The sequence below is a fragment of the Lygodium microphyllum genome, chromosome 9, assembly GCF_053477565.2.
Source record: "Lygodium microphyllum isolate KBCC chromosome 9, Lygodium_microphyllum_v1.1.10, whole genome shotgun sequence".
Classification (NCBI taxonomy): domain Eukaryota; kingdom Viridiplantae; phylum Streptophyta; class Polypodiopsida; order Schizaeales; family Lygodiaceae; genus Lygodium; species Lygodium microphyllum.
In genome coordinates this window covers 1,192,463-1,211,892 of record NC_141143.1, presented here as the reverse complement: position 1 = coordinate 1,211,892, position 19,430 = coordinate 1,192,463, and the positions used below count along the sequence as shown (strand labels likewise).

The 19,430-nt window shown below is 42.5% G+C and overlaps 1 protein-coding gene across 1 annotated transcript; it reads left to right on the top strand.

Annotated features, from left to right (window-relative positions):
• The first annotated feature begins 9,731 nt into the window (after window positions 1-9,731).
• On the top strand, window positions 9,732-15,361 carry LOC148030743 (pentatricopeptide repeat-containing protein At5g27110-like). The gene has a single exon (XM_087684250.1). It carries the CDS (start codon window positions 10,198-10,200, stop codon window positions 12,370-12,372), a length of 2,175 nt encoding a protein of 724 aa, XP_087540376.1. The 5' UTR covers window positions 9,732-10,197; the 3' UTR covers window positions 12,373-15,361.
• The last annotated feature ends 4,069 nt before the right edge of the window (window positions 15,362-19,430 follow it).

Here is a 19,430-nt window from a genome sequence, read left to right as displayed (position 1 = left end):
TTGTCTCACATATTTTAAAGTGCTTGGGCTAGCACTTTTTTGTGATAATATATGTTTCTTTTTTGTGAAGCCTACATGGAATGTGCTAAGATGTGCAATGCTTTTGATATGACAATGCATATTTGGATAAAATGTATTGAGTACATACAATGTGATGTCTCTTTCTCAAGGTTTACATGGAGAAGTTTTTGATAATCCAGTGATGGTTGGTATATTTACATTTGAGGTTTTGTATTTGATATTTGAATATATCCAATACATTTAAATTTGAAATCAAACCATGCCTTTGACAAAATGTGTTGATAACCGTTTCTGTGGTTGCATTTTTACTTTTTTTTTTTTGTTTGTTGGAACAGATACATTGATTCAAATACATTGACTTGGTACTGTGTGTCTTGATATTTAACGTGCATATACATATATGCTGAGTCATGCCTTTGATGAAATGTGTTGATATCAAATTCTATGGCCATCCAATCAATATGGGATGTTCGCATCAAGCTACTAGCAGAGACTATGTGTTGCGTATTCATAGGGGTGTGCTTACCTCCACAAGGTATGACTGGAGGCATATTGCTAGGTTCATGGCTCGAAAGGGGGATTTTAGATCATGGCAGACCCATTCATAGGGATGTTGAGAGCCCGCCTTTTCATCAAGAGATTCCAAGTGGTCATCATGATCTAGACCAATGACAATTTGGTATAGACCTGGCTAATGCTTTGCCATCACCAGTTCATTGAGGTGCTTGACATCACATGGATGTAGAGAATCATGTGATTGGTGAGTCACATGTTAATAATGTTTTGACATTTAATTCCCAGAGAATCATGCATAATGTTCGGAGTATGCCTTTTCACGCTGAGATTGCAAGCGATGATAGTGAACTAGCATGACAACGGTTTGGTGTAGATTTGACAAATGCTTTGCCATCGATGAGTGGTTGCAATGGCCTTGATCATGTGATCATCAAGTCACATGTTAATAACGTTTCTATGTCAAACTACCAAAATGAGACAAATCAAAATGGAGTGATTTATGAGAGTGTGTCTCGCCATGTTGAAATTGTAAATGGGGATAATGAGCTAGTTGAACATCAAGTTGATATAGATTTGGCTACGATGCATGTTGATCGTGTTGTGTCTAATATTTTAACATCAAAAAATGGTTGTGATGTTGGGAATCACCACAATGTGGAAAATTCCTTAGTTAATGAGCCACATGTTGATAATATTGCTATTTTTTATCCCCAAAATGGTGGATTCTGCTCCATTTTACATACTTTGCCTACAACAGATGTTCATCTAGCAACAATGGCATTGCTATTTCAAGAGCTGGATGTGCAATTCCATGGGGAGTCTTTCTAAAATATGTGAGATGTATTTAGCTAAGTTGTGGAGATGTGAGACTCTGGTCCAAGGGTCAATTTTGTTTGGAAAGCACTATTGTCAAAATGGATTAGTAATGTTGCCACCATTGCAATGTCCACCACAGCCATTGCATGATTTGTTGCATGATATGTACCCTTAGAGTAGGATATTTAAAAATAACATACGAGCATACAATAGTTCTCTTGCATTTGTATCACTCAGAGCTAATGTTGACAAGCTGCATGTTGTCGAGAATGGTTACACCTTTAGAGTGCATGGCTCTGTTTATCACCGTATAGGTCCTCTACTTCCTTATGTGCAACTTCAAGAAAGGCCAAGATTTACATAAATCTATGTTTATGATACCAAGCATGAGTTGTTTAATCGGCTCAGGGTTATGCATGATTTATTGCTAAATTTGCTAGGGGAGCTTCAATGTATGATGCATCGACACAACATGTGTGCACATGCTTTTAGGTCTGTGGGTATGCAATTGCAAAATAATCTTGTGCAAGAACTAAGAATGAGTATTTTTTGTATTCAAAGAACCAACAAATAGTACTCTGCTCTTGCAGCTACTGAGGTTGCAGCTATCATACCGAGGTAGGGTGACGAGAATACTCTTGATCGGGATATTCATGTTTACACTTGGGGTGGTCGATGTGTTGCTATTTTAAACTTACATAGAGCATATATGCTAGTGCTCTATGTCCTCCTTTTTCCTATGGGAGATAATGGTTGGCATATAAAGGTTCCCTATAATAATGTCAGTGTTCTTATTAACATATATGAATTGTCCAATAAAACTTGTGTTACCCAAATGCAATTTTATGCATTCCGTCTTTAGGTGTGCAAAGATATTGAGGTGTACACATTGCACAGTGGTCAACTATTGTAGCAGTTTATTGTTGATGCTTATTATAGTATAGAGCAATGCATGCTAACTTGGTGTTTCCAGAATCAGTTAATGTTGCGATTGGAGGCCTACAAAGGCTTGGCAGACATGGTAGGGGAAACGATAATGGGCCAATGCAGATTGTTGGTGCCTTTGTTGGCAAGAGGATAGTTTTACCATCACCATTCACAAATGGACCAAAGCGGCACATGTATAAATTATATCGGGATGACATGGCTATAATGCGATGCAAGGGGAAACCTAACCTTTTTATAATAATGACATACAATCTAAAGTGGTTGGAGACAACTAATGCTTTGTTGCCTGGACATAGTGCTTATGATCATCCAGATTTGACTACTCATGTGTTTTAGAAAAAAACATGTTGATTTAAGGTACGCATTGTTGCGGAAGGGCCTCTTTGGAAAGGTTACATGCTATGTTACTGTGATTGAATTCCAAAAGAGAGAGCTACCACATTCTCATAATTCGCTAATTTTAGAGCTGTGAGGTGCCTCCTCCAACAAACCCGGAGGAGTCCTCTAGTAGTCGACTGAAATTCATGTCCATGTACATCACCATCCCATCTCCCCATGGGAAACCTTGGACTTAGTTGAAAATGGGAATCTTAGTTCTACTTCACAAGGGAAACATGGACAAGTCACCCCTAATAGCAATCTAACGCCCACCTAAGAAAGACCACTTTGTAATCAATCAAAGGTAGGAGTGAAGTTAACACCGCACTTGGTTCAAAGAGAGTGAGAGATGGGGGAGAGTGTAACTTGATCCCCCTATCCATAAGGCAAAATCTCAGCTGCAACCCCCTAAAATGGTATCAACCTGGTAACTAATTCTATCGGTATTGGGAGGATCGCGATTTAATCAGCTCTATTTAGTGTTGGAAAGTTACCCGACTTATCGGGCCCACCCAGCCATAGGCGTCCAATCGTCAGGATCGAAGCCTCCCACTTTCCTCGATGGGTTTACTTAGTTTTCTAATTAGCAAAGCATACTACCATACTGTTTAGACATATAAAATTAGCTTCCTTTCATTACTTCGTTAAACTGGGTTCGTTAAACTCGATCTTTAGCACATAACAAACAATTCAGAAATCAGATACTTTATTTCACCATCACTCCTTAGAGTGATACAAAACCGTCTTTTCTCAGAAAGACACTGTCCAGCCTAGGATAGGACCTTCCAATCTCTCAAGATTGGGTTGTATGTGATCGCACTCCATCTGCAGTCAACAAGGAATTTGCTAGCTTAGAGCTCCTCTAAGCTTCCTGAGCCTCCAAAGCCATCCTACATAACAGGGGCAATTACCACTCGTCCCTTTGCCCTCTCAGGTGCTCGAGTGATCAAAAACCAAAAACATCTACCTCCCTCTCGAGAGTGTAGGACCTCCACCCTGCATGTGAGTTTTTTCACACTCCGCAAAGTGTAAGGGAGTATTGGATTGGGGACCGTAATGTCCCAGACCACCACATTCCACAACTCGTCTAGCTGTGCAAGCTCAGAATCATAAGAGCCATAACTCATCATTCACAAATCCAAAAGTAGTTGTAACCACAAGACATTTTAATACAGTTGTCAATGCGATGCATAGAATCTATCCCCTTCATCAATTTACGTGTTTCTTCCTAAAAAGTATTTGATAATACTAACGTGCTTTTACAAGTTTTAGTAAGTTCTAACTAATCGTGATCCTTTTCTTAGGCACTAACCTAATTATTTTTGTTTGGCCATCCATCATGAGTACGGTTTATAGTCGCAACCTCAATTTGTTGTGAGATGGCTGGTTCTTTGGTTTGAATGGATTTGAGGTTAACTTTTGCTTGTGCTTTAGCATTGTGTTGAGTTCCCTTAGCAACAGTGGCAACCACTTCCTCGTGTTGGGGAGCTCTTTGAATGTGACCTCGCTCAGCATCTGGATGTCTCTTAGGAGCCATGGAAGAAGCTTGATGGGTTCGAACAGTGCTACCATGTAGGGTTGGAGAGAGAAAGAGAGACTCATCTGATTGCAACAGAGCTTCATCGCATCAATAGCAACAAAGAGACATCTACATGGGTTGTTGTGTATCTGTGTGTGTTTATGACGTGGCGCTCTATCCCTGTTTATATAGTAATTGGAGGGGAGGGTAAAAAGAGGATGATGACATCATCATCAATGACAAAGAGAGAACACTTTCTTTTAGCACTTAGCTTTAAAGCTTATGCTTTCTTTTTCACTATTATCGTTTTTTTTTTCCTGCAACTTGTTTGGATCATAACTTTGTCATATGAGCTTCAAATATAATTGTTCGGGTACTCAAAACGATCGGAACACATTTGATCGATAAGCCATCGCGAGAAAAATTGCAAAAATCTATTAAAAATAGGAAAAATTGATGATTTTTATAAATTGCGTTATTTTTATCCATCTTTTATCTTGGACGACTTATTCTCTTCAAAATAAGTCACACTATATTTTTGGATCCATCTAAAGTGGGAATTAAGTCATCTAAATATGCTACTAGAGATTTCAAACTATTCTAGTAAACCAGTCATGCTTCCTATAAATCTTGTAGAGATTCCGCAGTTTTTTTTTCCATGTGTAGATGTGCAACATAAATCAATTTTCTTTAGAATGCATACGCACATTATTTATTAAAATAAACTAAGTAATGGAGACATTACAAGAGCGATCTTTTAAGCCTTCTGAAGCATGTCACTACGATAGATTGGTTTATACTGAGTTGCCAGATAGAGTTAAGTTTTTAGCCTTATTTGTGACAATTTCAAAGTGCAACATTCATGGCCCTTGCAAAGGATTGAATCCCAAGAGTCCCTGCATGGAAAAAGGTAGATGTACTAAAGCATATCTACATAAATTAGTGGGCATGACAACGGTTGATAGTTCTGGTATTCCATCTATCAAATATGAGACAATGGAAACTCTGTGATCATAGATGGTAATGTTATTAATAAATGGGTTGTTCCATATAATCCTTACTTGAGTAAGAAATACAATGCACACATAAATGTGGAGGTGTGCTCGATAGTAGCATTTGTTAAGTATTTGTATAAGTATATATAGAGAAGGGGCATGACTGTGGTACAACTGTCAAATTTTCTATTGGGATTGATATGGCACGAAATGGTAGCAATGTTCACGAGGTGGACGAGATTCAAAGTTATTTGAATGCATGATATGTTTCTGCCTCTAACGCATGTTGGTGGATCTATGATTACGCATTGCACGATGAAAAGCCTGATATACAGCATTTGCAGGTGCACTTGTTTGGTGAGAATTATGTGGTGTTTCGAGGTACAGATAGTATACTAGATGTTGTGTAGAATGAAGACCTCTAGATAACTACTCTTACTAAATGGTCTGTGTGCAATCACATTCATCTAGAGGTTAGGACTATTTGCTATCAGGACTTTCTAGTGTACTGGGTGTGGAATGCATGACACAAGATGTGGACTAAGAGGAAGCATGGAAATACATGTGGTTGGATGTATTTTGTGGTACCTACCTATGGCGTGCTCTACTATTTGTGAATGATTTTAACAAAGTATTAGGGATGTACTTCTTTTGCAGATCTGCATACTATTAATAATGTGATTTATGAAACTTTTAGGGATGCTTGCATTGCAAGGGGTATGTTGGAGAGTGATGATGAGTATATTGTGTGCTTGGAAGAAGCTGCCTCTATGTAAATTGGTGCTCAACCCCGTGCTTTGTTTGTTGTAAATTAGGTCTTTTGTGAGCCAACTTGGCCTGGCCATCTATGGGAAAGATTTTTGGTGCCAATGGTAGAGGATATCATGCATAGATTGCAGCTATAGCATGTTATGCCTTTCTTGATGTTCTATAGCATGAGACATCTAATATGACTTTGTTGCATATGTAAGACCTTTTACACCATATAGGGTGAATACTCTCTGATTTTGATGGTTTGCCTAAACCTCATCAACCAAACTCTAAACTCCATGCTAACCCCATTTTGCAAGATAAGTATGCATACAACACATTGGAACAATGTAGGGTTTCTAAATCCATGAAGGGAATGTTGAACGAGGGATAAAGAATTACTTTTAGTGCAGTTATGGATGCTGTTGATACAAATATTGGGGATTTATTTCTTTTGGATGGTCGTGGTGGATCTAGGAAGACTTTTATGTATAAATGCTTACTTTGTGAAGGTGCGCGCAATGGTGGCCATATATAGCACTGGCAATAGCATCATGTGGCATTGCTACCCTACTTCTACTAGGTGGTTATACATCTCACGGTTTAAAATCCTAGTAGAATTAAATAATCGATCCACCTATAACATTCTCGTTCAAAGTGATATTGCTCAGTTATTGAGACAATTGAGCCTTTATTTTTTGGGATGAGGCTCTTATGACCCATCAATATGCCTTTGAAGCGGTTGACAAAACTTTGAGAGACGTTGTGAGTTGTGATAAGCCATTTGGTGGAAAGATTATTTTATTCGAGAGAGATTTTAGGTATGTCTTGCTAGTTATGGTAAAGGAGACACATGAGGATATTGTTAATGTTGCATTGTGTTACTTTGATTTGTGGCATCACATAAGGGTACTAAGGCTATCTGGGAATATGTGAGTGTCAACAGCTAGTAGTGTAGTGGACAATCGGTTCATTTGTTGGATTTAAGAAATAGGGGATGGAGTGGATATTACTAAAAACTATGATAAGTTGTGTGTTCCGCTTGGCATGGTGTTGAAAGGGTAGTCTATTGAAACCTTGATTGGTAGTGTCTACAATGATGTGTCCAATGTGGGTGACTACACAATATATTTTAGTAAGTCAACTATACTTGCCTTGCATAATACAGAGGTGGCTATGATCATGCATTAGAACTGATACAAGGGGAGGTTAGATACTATTACAATGTAGATTCGATTGTAGAGACGGATGACTCATTTTTGTACTCTATTGAGTATTTAAATACATTGAACCTTGAAGGTGGATTTCCTCCTCATTTATTATTGCTAAAGATAAATGCATCTATTATTCTTCTTAGAAACCTGAACTTAGGAAGGGGTATGTGTAATGGTACACAGTTGATATGTAGGAATTTCAATAGGAAAGTAATAGATGCTGAGATAATAACATGGACAAATGTGGACGAACGAGTTTTTATTCTCCAGATTACTTTTATTTTCAATGCTACACAATTGCCATTTACTATAAAATGGAGGCAATTTTTCATTCGGTTGGCATTTGCTATGACAATCAACAAGTCACAGTGATAGACTCTGTCCATTGTTGGGCTTTATCTAAAGGCGCTATTATTTACACATTGTTAGTTGTATGTTGCATTTTTAAGGATAAAATCTTCACGTGGTGTGAAAGTCCTATTGGGTGAAAAGGATGGGGATATGACCGCAAACATTGTATACAAGGATGTGCTTTGAAAGGTGCAGTAATATGCATTGCTTTCTTTGTGGAGGTGTAGTTATTGACGATTGTGTAGGGACACACTAATTTGACATATGTGTGAATTGCTCTTGGTGCCATATTTGGTTAGCACATACTCTTTTGGAGGTGAAGTATTTTTTCGTATTTCACTATTTATTTGACTTCTGCATATACCTACCCTAGAGTGGCACTATTACCTAACTTTTGACTATTAAAAGGAGCTACAATGCACATTGCGTATAGTAAGAGTGATAATATCATAAGGAGGATGATTGCAATAGTCGTTGAGCATTTATATGATGATGTCAATATTAATACCAAGCTCCTAGTTTTTATTGAAGTTGTACACACACAATACTTTCAGGTGCATATGTAGTACAAGGTTGACCATAAGAAGAGGTTTCAACGCTCTCATACTAGTAAGATACCAAGGCATTGGTTTAAGTATGGGTTCAAGGATTTTGGTTGTTTTGTGATGCTACATCAACGTTTGTTAGTATCTAATGAATGGTTCTCAAAAGTTCAACCAGGTGTTATTATTGTTGGAATGAAATGGTCTTTGTTAGTTGTTTCATGTAATTATATTATGATTTTTGTTCCAATGCAGGTGCTAAAGAGAGAGATAAGACTATAATATCGCCCATGCGATTACCAACAGAAACTATGGGATCATTCCCTACTTCGCCTTTGTATGTTTTGCTCGAGAATGAAGATTTTGCTAATGATTCCTTGAAGAAGAGAAAGCTTTATTTCTATTAAGTATATTGGGGACATTGTCTTTTTTGGTTGGCATCAACCATTTATCTATGGTGCTTGGAAATAGTTTTGTGTCTTATACTTGGCCTTCATGGCTTGCTAATGGAAGGTAGGATGTTTTATACATTCCCATCATGTCATGATAAGTGGAAAGAGGCCAAAGATATTAGAGCCTGGCTCTACTTTGCCTAATGAATATCTTGCTTGAAGATAAGAATGATTCTTCAAAAAAGGAGAGAGCTTCATTTTGACCAGGTCTCTTAGAGAAATTCTTTTTGTGGTGCTTGGTCTTTGTTTCAATTATGACCCATTTTAGTATAACATTGTTGTTTTTAAATATCATGTAAAGCAAGCATATGATTTTTTACATTCATGTAGAGAAAGAAAGGTTTGTAAGTATGCTGTATAGAAGAAATTGTTTCTATGTTCGGCACTTTGTATTACAAATTTTATAAACTACTTTTAGTTATAAGTTTGATGAGAGAAAGTGAGGGGGGGAGGGAGAGAAAGCAAGCATGGGTCTTCTTAGACCCGGTTCAGACAATGGCGGATGGATGCACGCTTTCTTTGCATTGTGTGTGAATATATCTAATGGCTGGCCATACAAATCACAAGTTCTTGCTTGGATTGTTGGTTTACGTGGCAATGTAAAGCCCACACGATCTAGGCAGGGGTTCAAATCTCGCGGCTCGTTTTTATTCCAAAAAGGTAATGGGCCTTGTCCGGTACATTAAGGTCGGCGGACATGTATATCTTCGACGGAAATAATCTTGACAAATCCCCTTTTAACACGTCAGCATCACGAGCCTGTACGTATGTGGCCGACAATGGCGGACGGATGCACGTTTCCTTTGCACTGTGTGTGAATATATCTAACGGCCGACCATAAAAATCACAAGTTTTTGCTTGGATTGTTGGTTTACGTGGCTATGTAAAGCCCACATGATCTAGGCCAAGGTTCAAATCTCAGGGCTCGTTTTTATTTTAAAAAGGTAATGGGCCTTGTCCAGTACATTAAGGTTGGACATGCATATCTTCGCGCGAAAATCATCTTGACAAAACCCCTTTTAACACGTTGGCATCATGAGCCTGTACATATGTGGCCTTCCGCACAGTCTGAACCGGGCCTTATGATCATGTATAAGTGAGATTGTATATATATCTAATATTTTATATTTTATAATTATTATATGTGAGAGAAAGAAAGAGAAAGAGGAAATGAGATGAGAGGAAATAAAATAAAACAAAAGGCAGAGATGGAGGATTTACAAAGAGAATTGGAGGAAGAGAGAGAGAGAGGTAGAGAAATGAAGCATCTTAGAAATAAAGACCAGAGATGGACATCGCGGCCTAGCGGTCCGCGCATCCTTCGCGCTAGTTTTTTAAATTGAGGGACTTCTCTGACGTGAATTTTGATGGATATTTACGAATGGAGCTTCTGGTTCTGTCAGGTGTGGCGATGATCAGAGGCACCACTCACAGCAAAAGCGAAGCACTGAGTTTGATGGCCGAGGGATGGATCCTGTCCTGTACTTTCACGTGTCAGACGGCATTCAATCATGAATCATCAATTGAGCAAGCGGAATTCATGCTCCCAATAGGGTGATGTGAGTGATCTACAGAGCTCGTGGATTGATGCGGAAGTATGGGGCTCTACAATAATGCAGGCGAACCTGGCTCCTGCGAAAAAGGAACAGAAACTGATCAGCACCCTCCAGAAATGCAGAAGGGGGTTCTACAGTAATGCAGGCGAAGCTGCCTGCTGCAAAAAACGAACACAAATTGATCAGCAGCCTCCAGAAATGCAGATACAGGAAGGACCGTCATCGTTCCAAGGGCCTGTATGCCTACATGTGTTATCATCACCTGGAGTTGCATCCTCTCTTTGGTAACTACCTCATCCCCATGCTCGTTGAATGCGGGAGCTTGTCGGATGCCCGGCATGTCTTTGACAGACTGCCTCTTCAGAATGAGCACTCCTGGACTTCCCTCATTTCAGGGTATGTGGATTCTGGAGAGCCCCTGCATGCTCTCCACCTCTATCAGACGATGCGAGACCAAGACAATGTCAGGCCTAACCTTTTCACATATCTGGCTGTGCTCAATGCCTGTGCTCGTCTTCGAGATGAAGCAATGGGTCATCTGATACATGCTGAGATTACCAAAGAAGGTTTGGGAAGTTATATTTTTGATGGCAGTGCAGTAGTAGGCAACACCCTTGTCGACATGTATGGTAAATGTGGCTTGCATGCGGAAGCATGTCAAGTCTTTGATGAGCTTCCTGTCAGAAACGAGATTTCATGGAATGCACTAATTGCAGGTTATGCAGAGCACAGGCTTGCATTAGAAGCAGCTAATTGTTTCCAACAGATGCAGCTAGAACTGATAGCTCCTGATTCTGTTACATTTCTTAGCTGCTTGAGAGCTTGTGGTAACGAACAAAATATAGTAATAGGTAGAGGATTCCATGGTGAAATATTGAAAAGGGGCTTGGAAAGAGGGGTTTCTGTGGGTAATACGCTGGTTGATATGTACACAAAATGCAGCTCACTTGTTGAAGCATGCCAAGTGTTTCGTGGTTTATCTGCTCAAGATATCGTCTCATGGAATGCCCTGATTTCAGGCTATGCCGAACATGGGCTTGATGATGATGCAATCCATTCTCTCCAAGAAATGCAAACACAAGGTGTGCTTGCAGATGCTGTCACGTATGTTTGCATTTTGAAAAAATCTAGTGGTTCAAGTACTTCTTTAGAAAGAGGGCGAGAACTACATATGGAGATAACCAGAAGGGGATTGGAAAAAGAGGTGTATGTTGGTACTGTTCTGGTCGACATGTACACAAAGTGCAGTGCACTTGCAGAAGCACACCAAGTGTTTGATCAGCTACCAGCCAAAAATGTTATTTCATGGAACGCACTTATTTCAGGGTATAGTGAACACAATCTTAGTGAACAAGTCCTGAATTGTTTTGAACAGATGCAGCTTGGAGGTGTGTCACCAGATTCAGTCACGTTTGTTCTCTGCCTAAAAGCATGTGGGACATTAGGAGCCTTAGAAATAGGTCGAGATATACATGCTCTGATCCGAAAGTCTCGACTAGGAACAGATCTTTCAGTAGGCAGCATGCTGGTTGACATGTATGGCAAATGTGGGGCAGTTGCCGAAGGGCGGGAAGTGTTTGACAGTCTTCCGCTTCAAGATGTAGTTACATGGACTGCCATGATAAAGGCATATGGTGAGAATCATGAGAGTAACAATGCTGTAAGGTGTTTTGAGAAAATGCAGGAGCATGGGGTGAAGCCGGATTCTATAACATTCGCTTGTATTCTGGCTGCATGCAGCCATGCCAGTCTGCTTCTTGAAGGCCAGGAATATTTTAAAGTAATGAAAGAAAAGCATGGAATCAAGCCAATGTCAGATCACTATGCTTGCATGATTGATCTTTTTGGAAGATCAGGACATGTTCAAGAGGCAGAGAGAGTTATTGCAGCCATGCAATCCTCTCCATCCAGTGAAAGCCTGTTGGCTCTGCTTACTGCATCAAAAATTTATGGAAAATTGGAACTGGGACATAAGTGCTTCCAACTACTCGTGGAGGCAAATCAAGAGGATGCTGCTGCATACTTGCTGTTGCAAGATTTGTATGCAAATGCTGGAAAGTGGGATGATGCAGATAAGGTAGACTGTTTTAGGAAACATGCAACACTGAACAAAATGCCTGGTAGTACAGTGATTGAGGTGAACAAAAAGCTGCATGAGTTTATGGTTGATGTTAACCAGGTTGATGTAAATCAAAGGCAGGGCATCCCCAAGATGTTCTACATCTTAAGGTTGCATATGAACGAAGAGGGTTATATTCCAAATGTGAATTCAATATCATGGCATTCACATAGTGAAAATAATGGAGCCCTTTGAACACACATAAAGTTGCACATCAATCAGTTCACTGGTTTTGGATTATCATTCCAAGCTGGCATATGGCATATCTATGCCTAGCAATGGTAAACCACCCGCTGCACTAGAGCCACAACAAATGGGGCACATTCAATTCAAACAAAGAGAATGATGCAATATGTCATTCAGCCATTGCAGGTAGCAGCTAGTTATAAATCCTGCCAGTGTGGAATAGAGTTAAAAACAGGGTCAACAAGGACCATAAACTAGTTTCAAGGTCCCTTTTGCTCATCACAGATCAATGCGTGCATATCATGATAGGAAAAATCTTGACTAATTAAAGAAGAAAAATCTTGACTTATTGAAGAATGCTGTGTCCTGTTTCCTCTTCTGCAAATATTGGTAAAACAAATATTGTTAATTACATTAATGCTGAGTCAGATATTGTCAGGGGATTTACAGTAACACCAATGATTAGAATGCAACTGGTTGGATGTTGTGTCAAAGTGAGCACCTGCCATTGCCAATATTTAAAGTTTTCTTGCTTATTCCAACATGAAAGTGTGGGTGCAGTAGTTGATGAAGCATTCTTGTGGATGCTTGCATCAAAGGGTTGGTTCCTTGACCTTTTAAATGCACTTGTCAGAACTCCAAAACAGGTTTGGGATGGGAGCTCAGCACTCCATTTCCGTTGAACAATGCAGGAAATTGAGAAGGCCCCAACCATCCATGATCCTGCTATTAAGGCCCCCTATCTAAAGAAATGCTTGGAGAGAGATAGAGAAACTCAAGATTGTACAATAAACATAGAGTGAACAATAGAACTCCAGATGAACATAATTTCAAAGATGATAAATGAATGAATCAAACCGTGCTATGATGCCTGCAAACCTGTGTCTCGAGGACTGAGGATGAGGTGAGCTGAGGAAGGAGCCGGAGACACCGATGTCAGCTCTGAGACTGAGTGTCATACTTGACTGGATCCTGAAACATAGCAGCAACAGTCCAATGATGTCTGACGATGTATGATGTACGTGGCGGCAGTGTAGGCAGCCCTGAATGCTGGAAAGGCAGACTTGGCAGACAGTGTGATGATGTCAGGAGTGGAACACTGGGCGGCCAGCAGGGCAGAAAACACAGGTGTAACAACTGAGGAAGGCTGGTTGACAGTTAAATATAGATGTTATGGTAATGAAGACAGTTCTCTGATGACATCTGAATGCTGGGTGGCCTGTATAAACACCAAATCGCAGGGCAGATCTGCTGGAGATGAACATGATCAGCTGGGCAATCTGAATGCTGAGAAAATGCAGGTGTAGATGGTGCAGAAACAGGTCACCAGAACAGATGGGTTGTGGGCAGCGGGGTGAGATGTGGAAGATGATGACAATCCTGAAGAAGAGCATTTGATCAGGTCACCTGCTGTGGTAGACCATGTGGGCAGCAGGGTAGGGCAACACTGACAAATCTTCACCGGCTGGTGATGTCCTCTGGAAGGGGTGTGGACAGCAAGTGAGGAAGAGGGCTGATGGTTAGCTGTTGTAATGAGGAATAAGGATGCACTAAACACAAGATCATATTTATAAGGGATTGGGGTTGCATCTGTCCTACTGACAAAAACAAGCCATTTAGTTTTGGTAATTTAGCATTAATCGCCTTTGTGCATCTGTCCTGACAAAAACAAGCCATTGAGTTTTGGTAATTTAGCATTAATCGCCTTGTGGGGACTGTTCTAGGAAGACTTAATTAGGGGTTAATGTACAATAACTAGGATCAAGTGCAAACCCTCAAATTAATTATTATGGACCAAAGGTGCCTTGATGGGCTAACCAAGGGCCTAACCATGATTGCAGAGGCAATGGATATCTTCTTTCAAGTAGCCCTATCAAAAGGGTCTTGCATTTTTTTAAAAATGGCTTTTAGTGACAGTAAGGGGGGAGATTTAGCATTCCCTATAAACAGAATCCATGCAAGGCAAGGTAGAATGAAGAGGTACAAACGAGGGATGCTGAGGTGTGTGCTACATAATGCCATAATAGATTGCCATCATGATATGCCATGAATATGGTAGATCCAAGTTGATCACTTTGTGAAGAAGTAAAAGGGGAATTATGACAACATAGTGCAAGTTCTCATTCTTGGATGGGTGCTTGCATACACAGGTTTTTCGTATCCAAAGCACCCCATTTTGACATAAATAAAATGCTAATGCATGAGTTATGCAAGGAAAAATGCAAGGTGTCATGCTCAAACATAATGTTATAGAAAGTGTAGTAATGCTGCTTGGACAATACCCTCATGGGGGAACTATTCACCTGCCTAAGTATACTTTTTACAAGCATCATGCAGAAATAGGTTATCAGGACATAGAAGGTTGTGGGCAGTAGGGCCAAGTGTGGAAGATTTTTGATGACACTGAAGAAAAGCTTTTGATCCGGCTGCGTATTGAGGTAGACCATGTGGATAGCAGGGTGAGTCTAACGTATCTTCATCGGCTGGCAATGTCCTGCAAAAGGGATGTGGGCAGCAAGGGAGGAAGAATATTGATGGTTGGCTAGTGTAATGAGGATTCAAGAATAAGGATTTACTATACACACTTATATTTATAGAGGATTTGGGAGTGCTATGTATTGATTGTAGCAAGATGGATGCAAGTCAAGCAAATGTGCAATGTGTCGGAATTAATTTGGGAAGGATTATATTTTCAGATTTGCGTTGTGTAAAAAATTACATGGCACAACGAAGGGAATCCGAGCAAGGAGTAGAGAATACACAACAATATGTGAAGAATAGAAACTTTTTTAATTCCAAATAAATTGATACAAAAATGGATCTTTTCAGTTGTGCGCTTCCACTATCAAGCTCAGACGGTGATCCAAATAAATGACAGGTGAAGGGTTTAGGGCTAGTTGGAAGAACTCTAACTAGGTGAAAGATAGATAAATAATAGCTTTGGAGGGGTTTTTTTCTTATAGCCTAAGAAGCTAATTTGGTTGGATGCTGGCCTCTGCCAATTATCTGATGTTCGCATATGATTTGCCATCATTGAATCCCGCTCTCTTGCCCATTACGTTGTTGTGTCCCCGCCCGCCTATTCACCGTGCCCCTACCCGCCTGTTCGTTGTGCCCCGGCCCGCCCCGTCCCGTCATTTCGTCGTGCCCCACCGGTACGGCGCCTTCGCCAGCGACTCCCTCCCTTGCCATCGACAGGAACCACCTACGCCCATCCTTCTGGCCTTCGCCAAGGCCCTTCGCTAGCTCCTTGCATGCCGCCTGCGTCCGCCCTAGTTGCTCCCCCCCCCTTCCCCCTCTAGTTGCTCCCTCCCCCTGTAGCAACTCCCCATCCAGTAGCACAACAACGCGATAGGTAGGTTTTCCCAGAAGGGATGCGCAATGGAAACCTATGGTCAGACGCCAGCGCACTCACCGAGTACCCCCTAGTCGAACACCTTGCGCGTAGTCCTCTCTAAGGAGCAGCTCTTAGCCGTCCGAGCTAAAGAGTTGGAGCTAATGGAAACAACGATTTATGGTCAAGTAGTAGGACATTCCCCAGCCAGGGCCCAGCTTTGGGACTGGCTTCACTCCACGTTGCGCATCGGCACAGCGCAGATCATGGAGGCGGTCCTATTGGGCCAAGGGATCTTCTGTTAGCAGTCATGTTTGTCATGCCTTGTCATCTCCTGCCTGTGAGCCTCAGTCTAAGTCAGACGAGGACATTAGGAGCTCTGCCATGTCTGTCATGTGTTATGATGGGGGAGGCTAGTCACTCTCGACTGGCTGTCTTAGGTTGTGTATTTCTTTTTGGCCTCTTTTAGTGGGCAGCCACTGGCTGCCCGGCCACTTTTTGGTCACTGTTGTGGGGCGCCCATTTTAGGGCACTTTTAGGGTTTGCGCCCATTTTAGGGTTAGGGTTAGGGTTTGTCCGTTGCCTATTTATTGGCAGCCCCCTTCCCCACTTGATCACTTGTCTTCTTGCAGATTCCGACACTCCTCCCCCGTGGTGGTGCTGCCATCATCATCAGCCTGATCTGGTGCCCTCACTGACGCTGTGGGCTGCGTGCAGGGACTGATCAGTCCATTTCAGTGTATTCAGCATTCATTTCAGTCAGTGCAGATTTCTCTTCCTTATTTTCTGCTTTCTCTCTCTCTCTCCCTCCGTGTTCGTATTTCCTCTTCCGCAGCGCACTCTCACATGGTATCATCGCCAAATTGAGAGCACGGAGGTCTTCATCGACTGGAGACACACCACACCTATCATCTATTGCTGCCCCCCTTCTCTACAGCAGCCAGGCGGCCTCTCCAGGTGGTCTATACATTTGCGTTTGCTGTCTCAGCCCCTTCCAGAGGCTGCCACGTCATCAACCAGCCCTTGTCTACTTGCGTTTTCAGCTGGGCGGCCTTCTCTTCAGCTGGGCGACTCCACTACAGGCTGCGTTTTGCATCCAAGGTGGTCGTTTTCCCTCTTGGCGGCTTTTCTCCAGCTGGCGCTTCTCTTCTTGGCTGCGTTTTGGTGCCTGGCAACTTTCTCTCCGGATTTTGTGCCCTACACAGCTGCGTTTTCACCTCCTGGTGATAGGCGACCTGATTTCCTGGAGTTTGGTAGTTCTTTTGGTGGTTGGTGACCCTTCTGGTGGTCATTCTTCGGCATCGGCACAGTTTTCTTTGGTGTTTGGTGTTTTGCTGATTTCAAAGATGTCTTATCATCAGTTTACAGGTTCTGATGACTCAGATGACGAGCTTTTGTCTCGACACTCATCTGAACGGAGGCGTGATTTCTATCACGAGGACCGTCGTCCGGAGTCTATTCCTCTTTCCTGTCCCCCTTCTATTCATGTATCTCGGCGAGCCCCTTTCAGTGGGCCGAAGATGCAGCCTTTGGTACCCCCTGTACAGGTACCCGTACTTCCTCAACTGCCCAAAGAGGACCGGTTGGATGGCTCCAACTTTTCTCTATGGTCCTGCAAGGTGGAGTGTATCTTGGACTCCTTCGATCTTTGGGAGCTTGTTTCTGTTCCTATTCCCCGGCCTAAGATGGATCCCGCAGATGGGACATTTATGGATCGTGCAGCCTTATGGGATCGGCTTAATTCTAGAGCCAGATCTTTCCTCTTTCTTGAGTTTGCAGGATTCTGTCCTTGTTCATGTTCACAGGTTGAAGACTGCAGCAGATGTGTGGAGAAAGCTCGCGTCTCTCTATCAACAGAAGACGTTTGCCCACCGGATATCTCTTGAAAAGAAGTTGCGGATGCTCGCTATTGATGATAGTCCTTCCATGAAGGACCACATCAACAGATTACAGGATATGAGGGATGAGCTTGCATCCCTCGGTCGGACGATATCTTCTGAAGACATGGCTATGATTCTTTTGACTCAACTGCCATCGCCTCGGTTTGATGTCTTCTACACCAGCCTTCTTACATCGAGGACCCGTGAGAAGCTTCTATGGGAGGAGCTATCCCCGCTTGTCTTGGAGCATGACGAGCGACTCGGAGAGGTCAGTGCTAGTGGATCCGACTCCACTAGAGCCTTTGTTGCAGGCTCAGGAGGACAGAAGAAGAAGAAGAAGAAGTCAAAGGCTACAAAGAAGGACAGTTCTTCAGGCTCTGACTCAGATTCAAAGAGACCGAAGTGCCTACACTGTGGGAAAGGGACACATCCCGAGGAGAAATGTTGGAAGAAGTACCCTCACCTTCGTCCGGGAGCGAAGGATGGATCTACATCGGAGCCTTCTTCTACCTCTACACCAGCTGTTACCCATGAGTCAGTGTTCCTTCATATCCATGCTTTGGAGGAGGATCCTTCTTCTGTGGCTGCAGTGTCTTCTCTGCAGCCTTGGTTAGTGGACAATGCTGCTTCGAGTCATATGACTCCCCGAGGTGATTTGTTACAAGGTCTCCGTCCATCAGAGGGTTCAATCACTGTTGGTGACATTTTATCGGTGCCTATTAGTGGTGTTGGCACATTGCCTTTGTTTACCGACCGACCTTCGAGCTCCTTTTCACAGGCCCTACATGTTCCGGATTTGGGCCTTCCCCTCCTCTCAGTTTATGGCCTTACGAGGCTTGGCACACGAGTGATCTTCACCGAGCATGCCGTTGTTATTGAGGATTCTTTTACAGGAGCTGTCTTATCTATAGGTTGGCAGGAGAGCGGGCTTTACAGGCTCCATTCCCCTTCTTTGATGCAGGGTCCTCCGAGGCAGTCTATTGCTACACCCGTTCCCGCTTGTGCACCTTCTATTCCACAGATTTCTTCCCATCCCCCACTTTCTCCTCCGGTGGTTCCCTCGTACCCCCCATCCCTTTCAGAGGGGAACGATCTCGGTGATGCGGCTGTGGATTCCCTGGCCCCTAGTGTTTTAGAGGGGGATTCCCAGGATCGTGAGGAGCTCCTTCAGCAGCAGTCTACATCGACGGACTTCATCGACCTTGGCATTCCTCTTGCCACCTCAGGATCCGTTTCTCTCTTGGCCTTCAGCCACATCCAGGATCTTAGAGGGGGTGTTAGCAGTCATGTTTGTCATGCCTTGTCATCTCCTGCCTGTGCGCCTCAGTCTGAGTCAGACGAGGACATTAGGAGCTCTGACATGTCTGTCATGTGTTATGATGGGGGAGGCTAGTCACTCTCGACTGGCTGTCTTAGGTTGTGTATTTCTTTTTGGCCTCTTTTAGTGGGCAGCCACTGGCTGCCCGGCCACTTTTTGGTCACTGTTGTGGAGCACCCATTTTAGGGCACTTTTAGGGTTTGCGCCCATTTTAGGGTTAGGGTTAGGGTTTGTCTGTTGCCTATTTATTGGCAGCCCCCTTCCCCACTTGATCACTTGTCTTCTTGCAGATTCCGACACTCCTCCCCCGTGGTGGTGCTGCCATCATCATCAGCCTGATCTGGTGCCCTCACTGACGCTGTGGGCTGCGTGCAGGGACTGATCAGTCCATTTAAGTGTATTCAGCATTCATTTCAGTCAGTGCAGATTTCTCTTCCTTATTTTCTGCTTTCTCTCTCTCTCCCTCCGTGTTCGTATTTCCTCTTCCGCAGCGCACTCTCACATGGTATCATCGCCAAACTGAGAGCACGGAGGT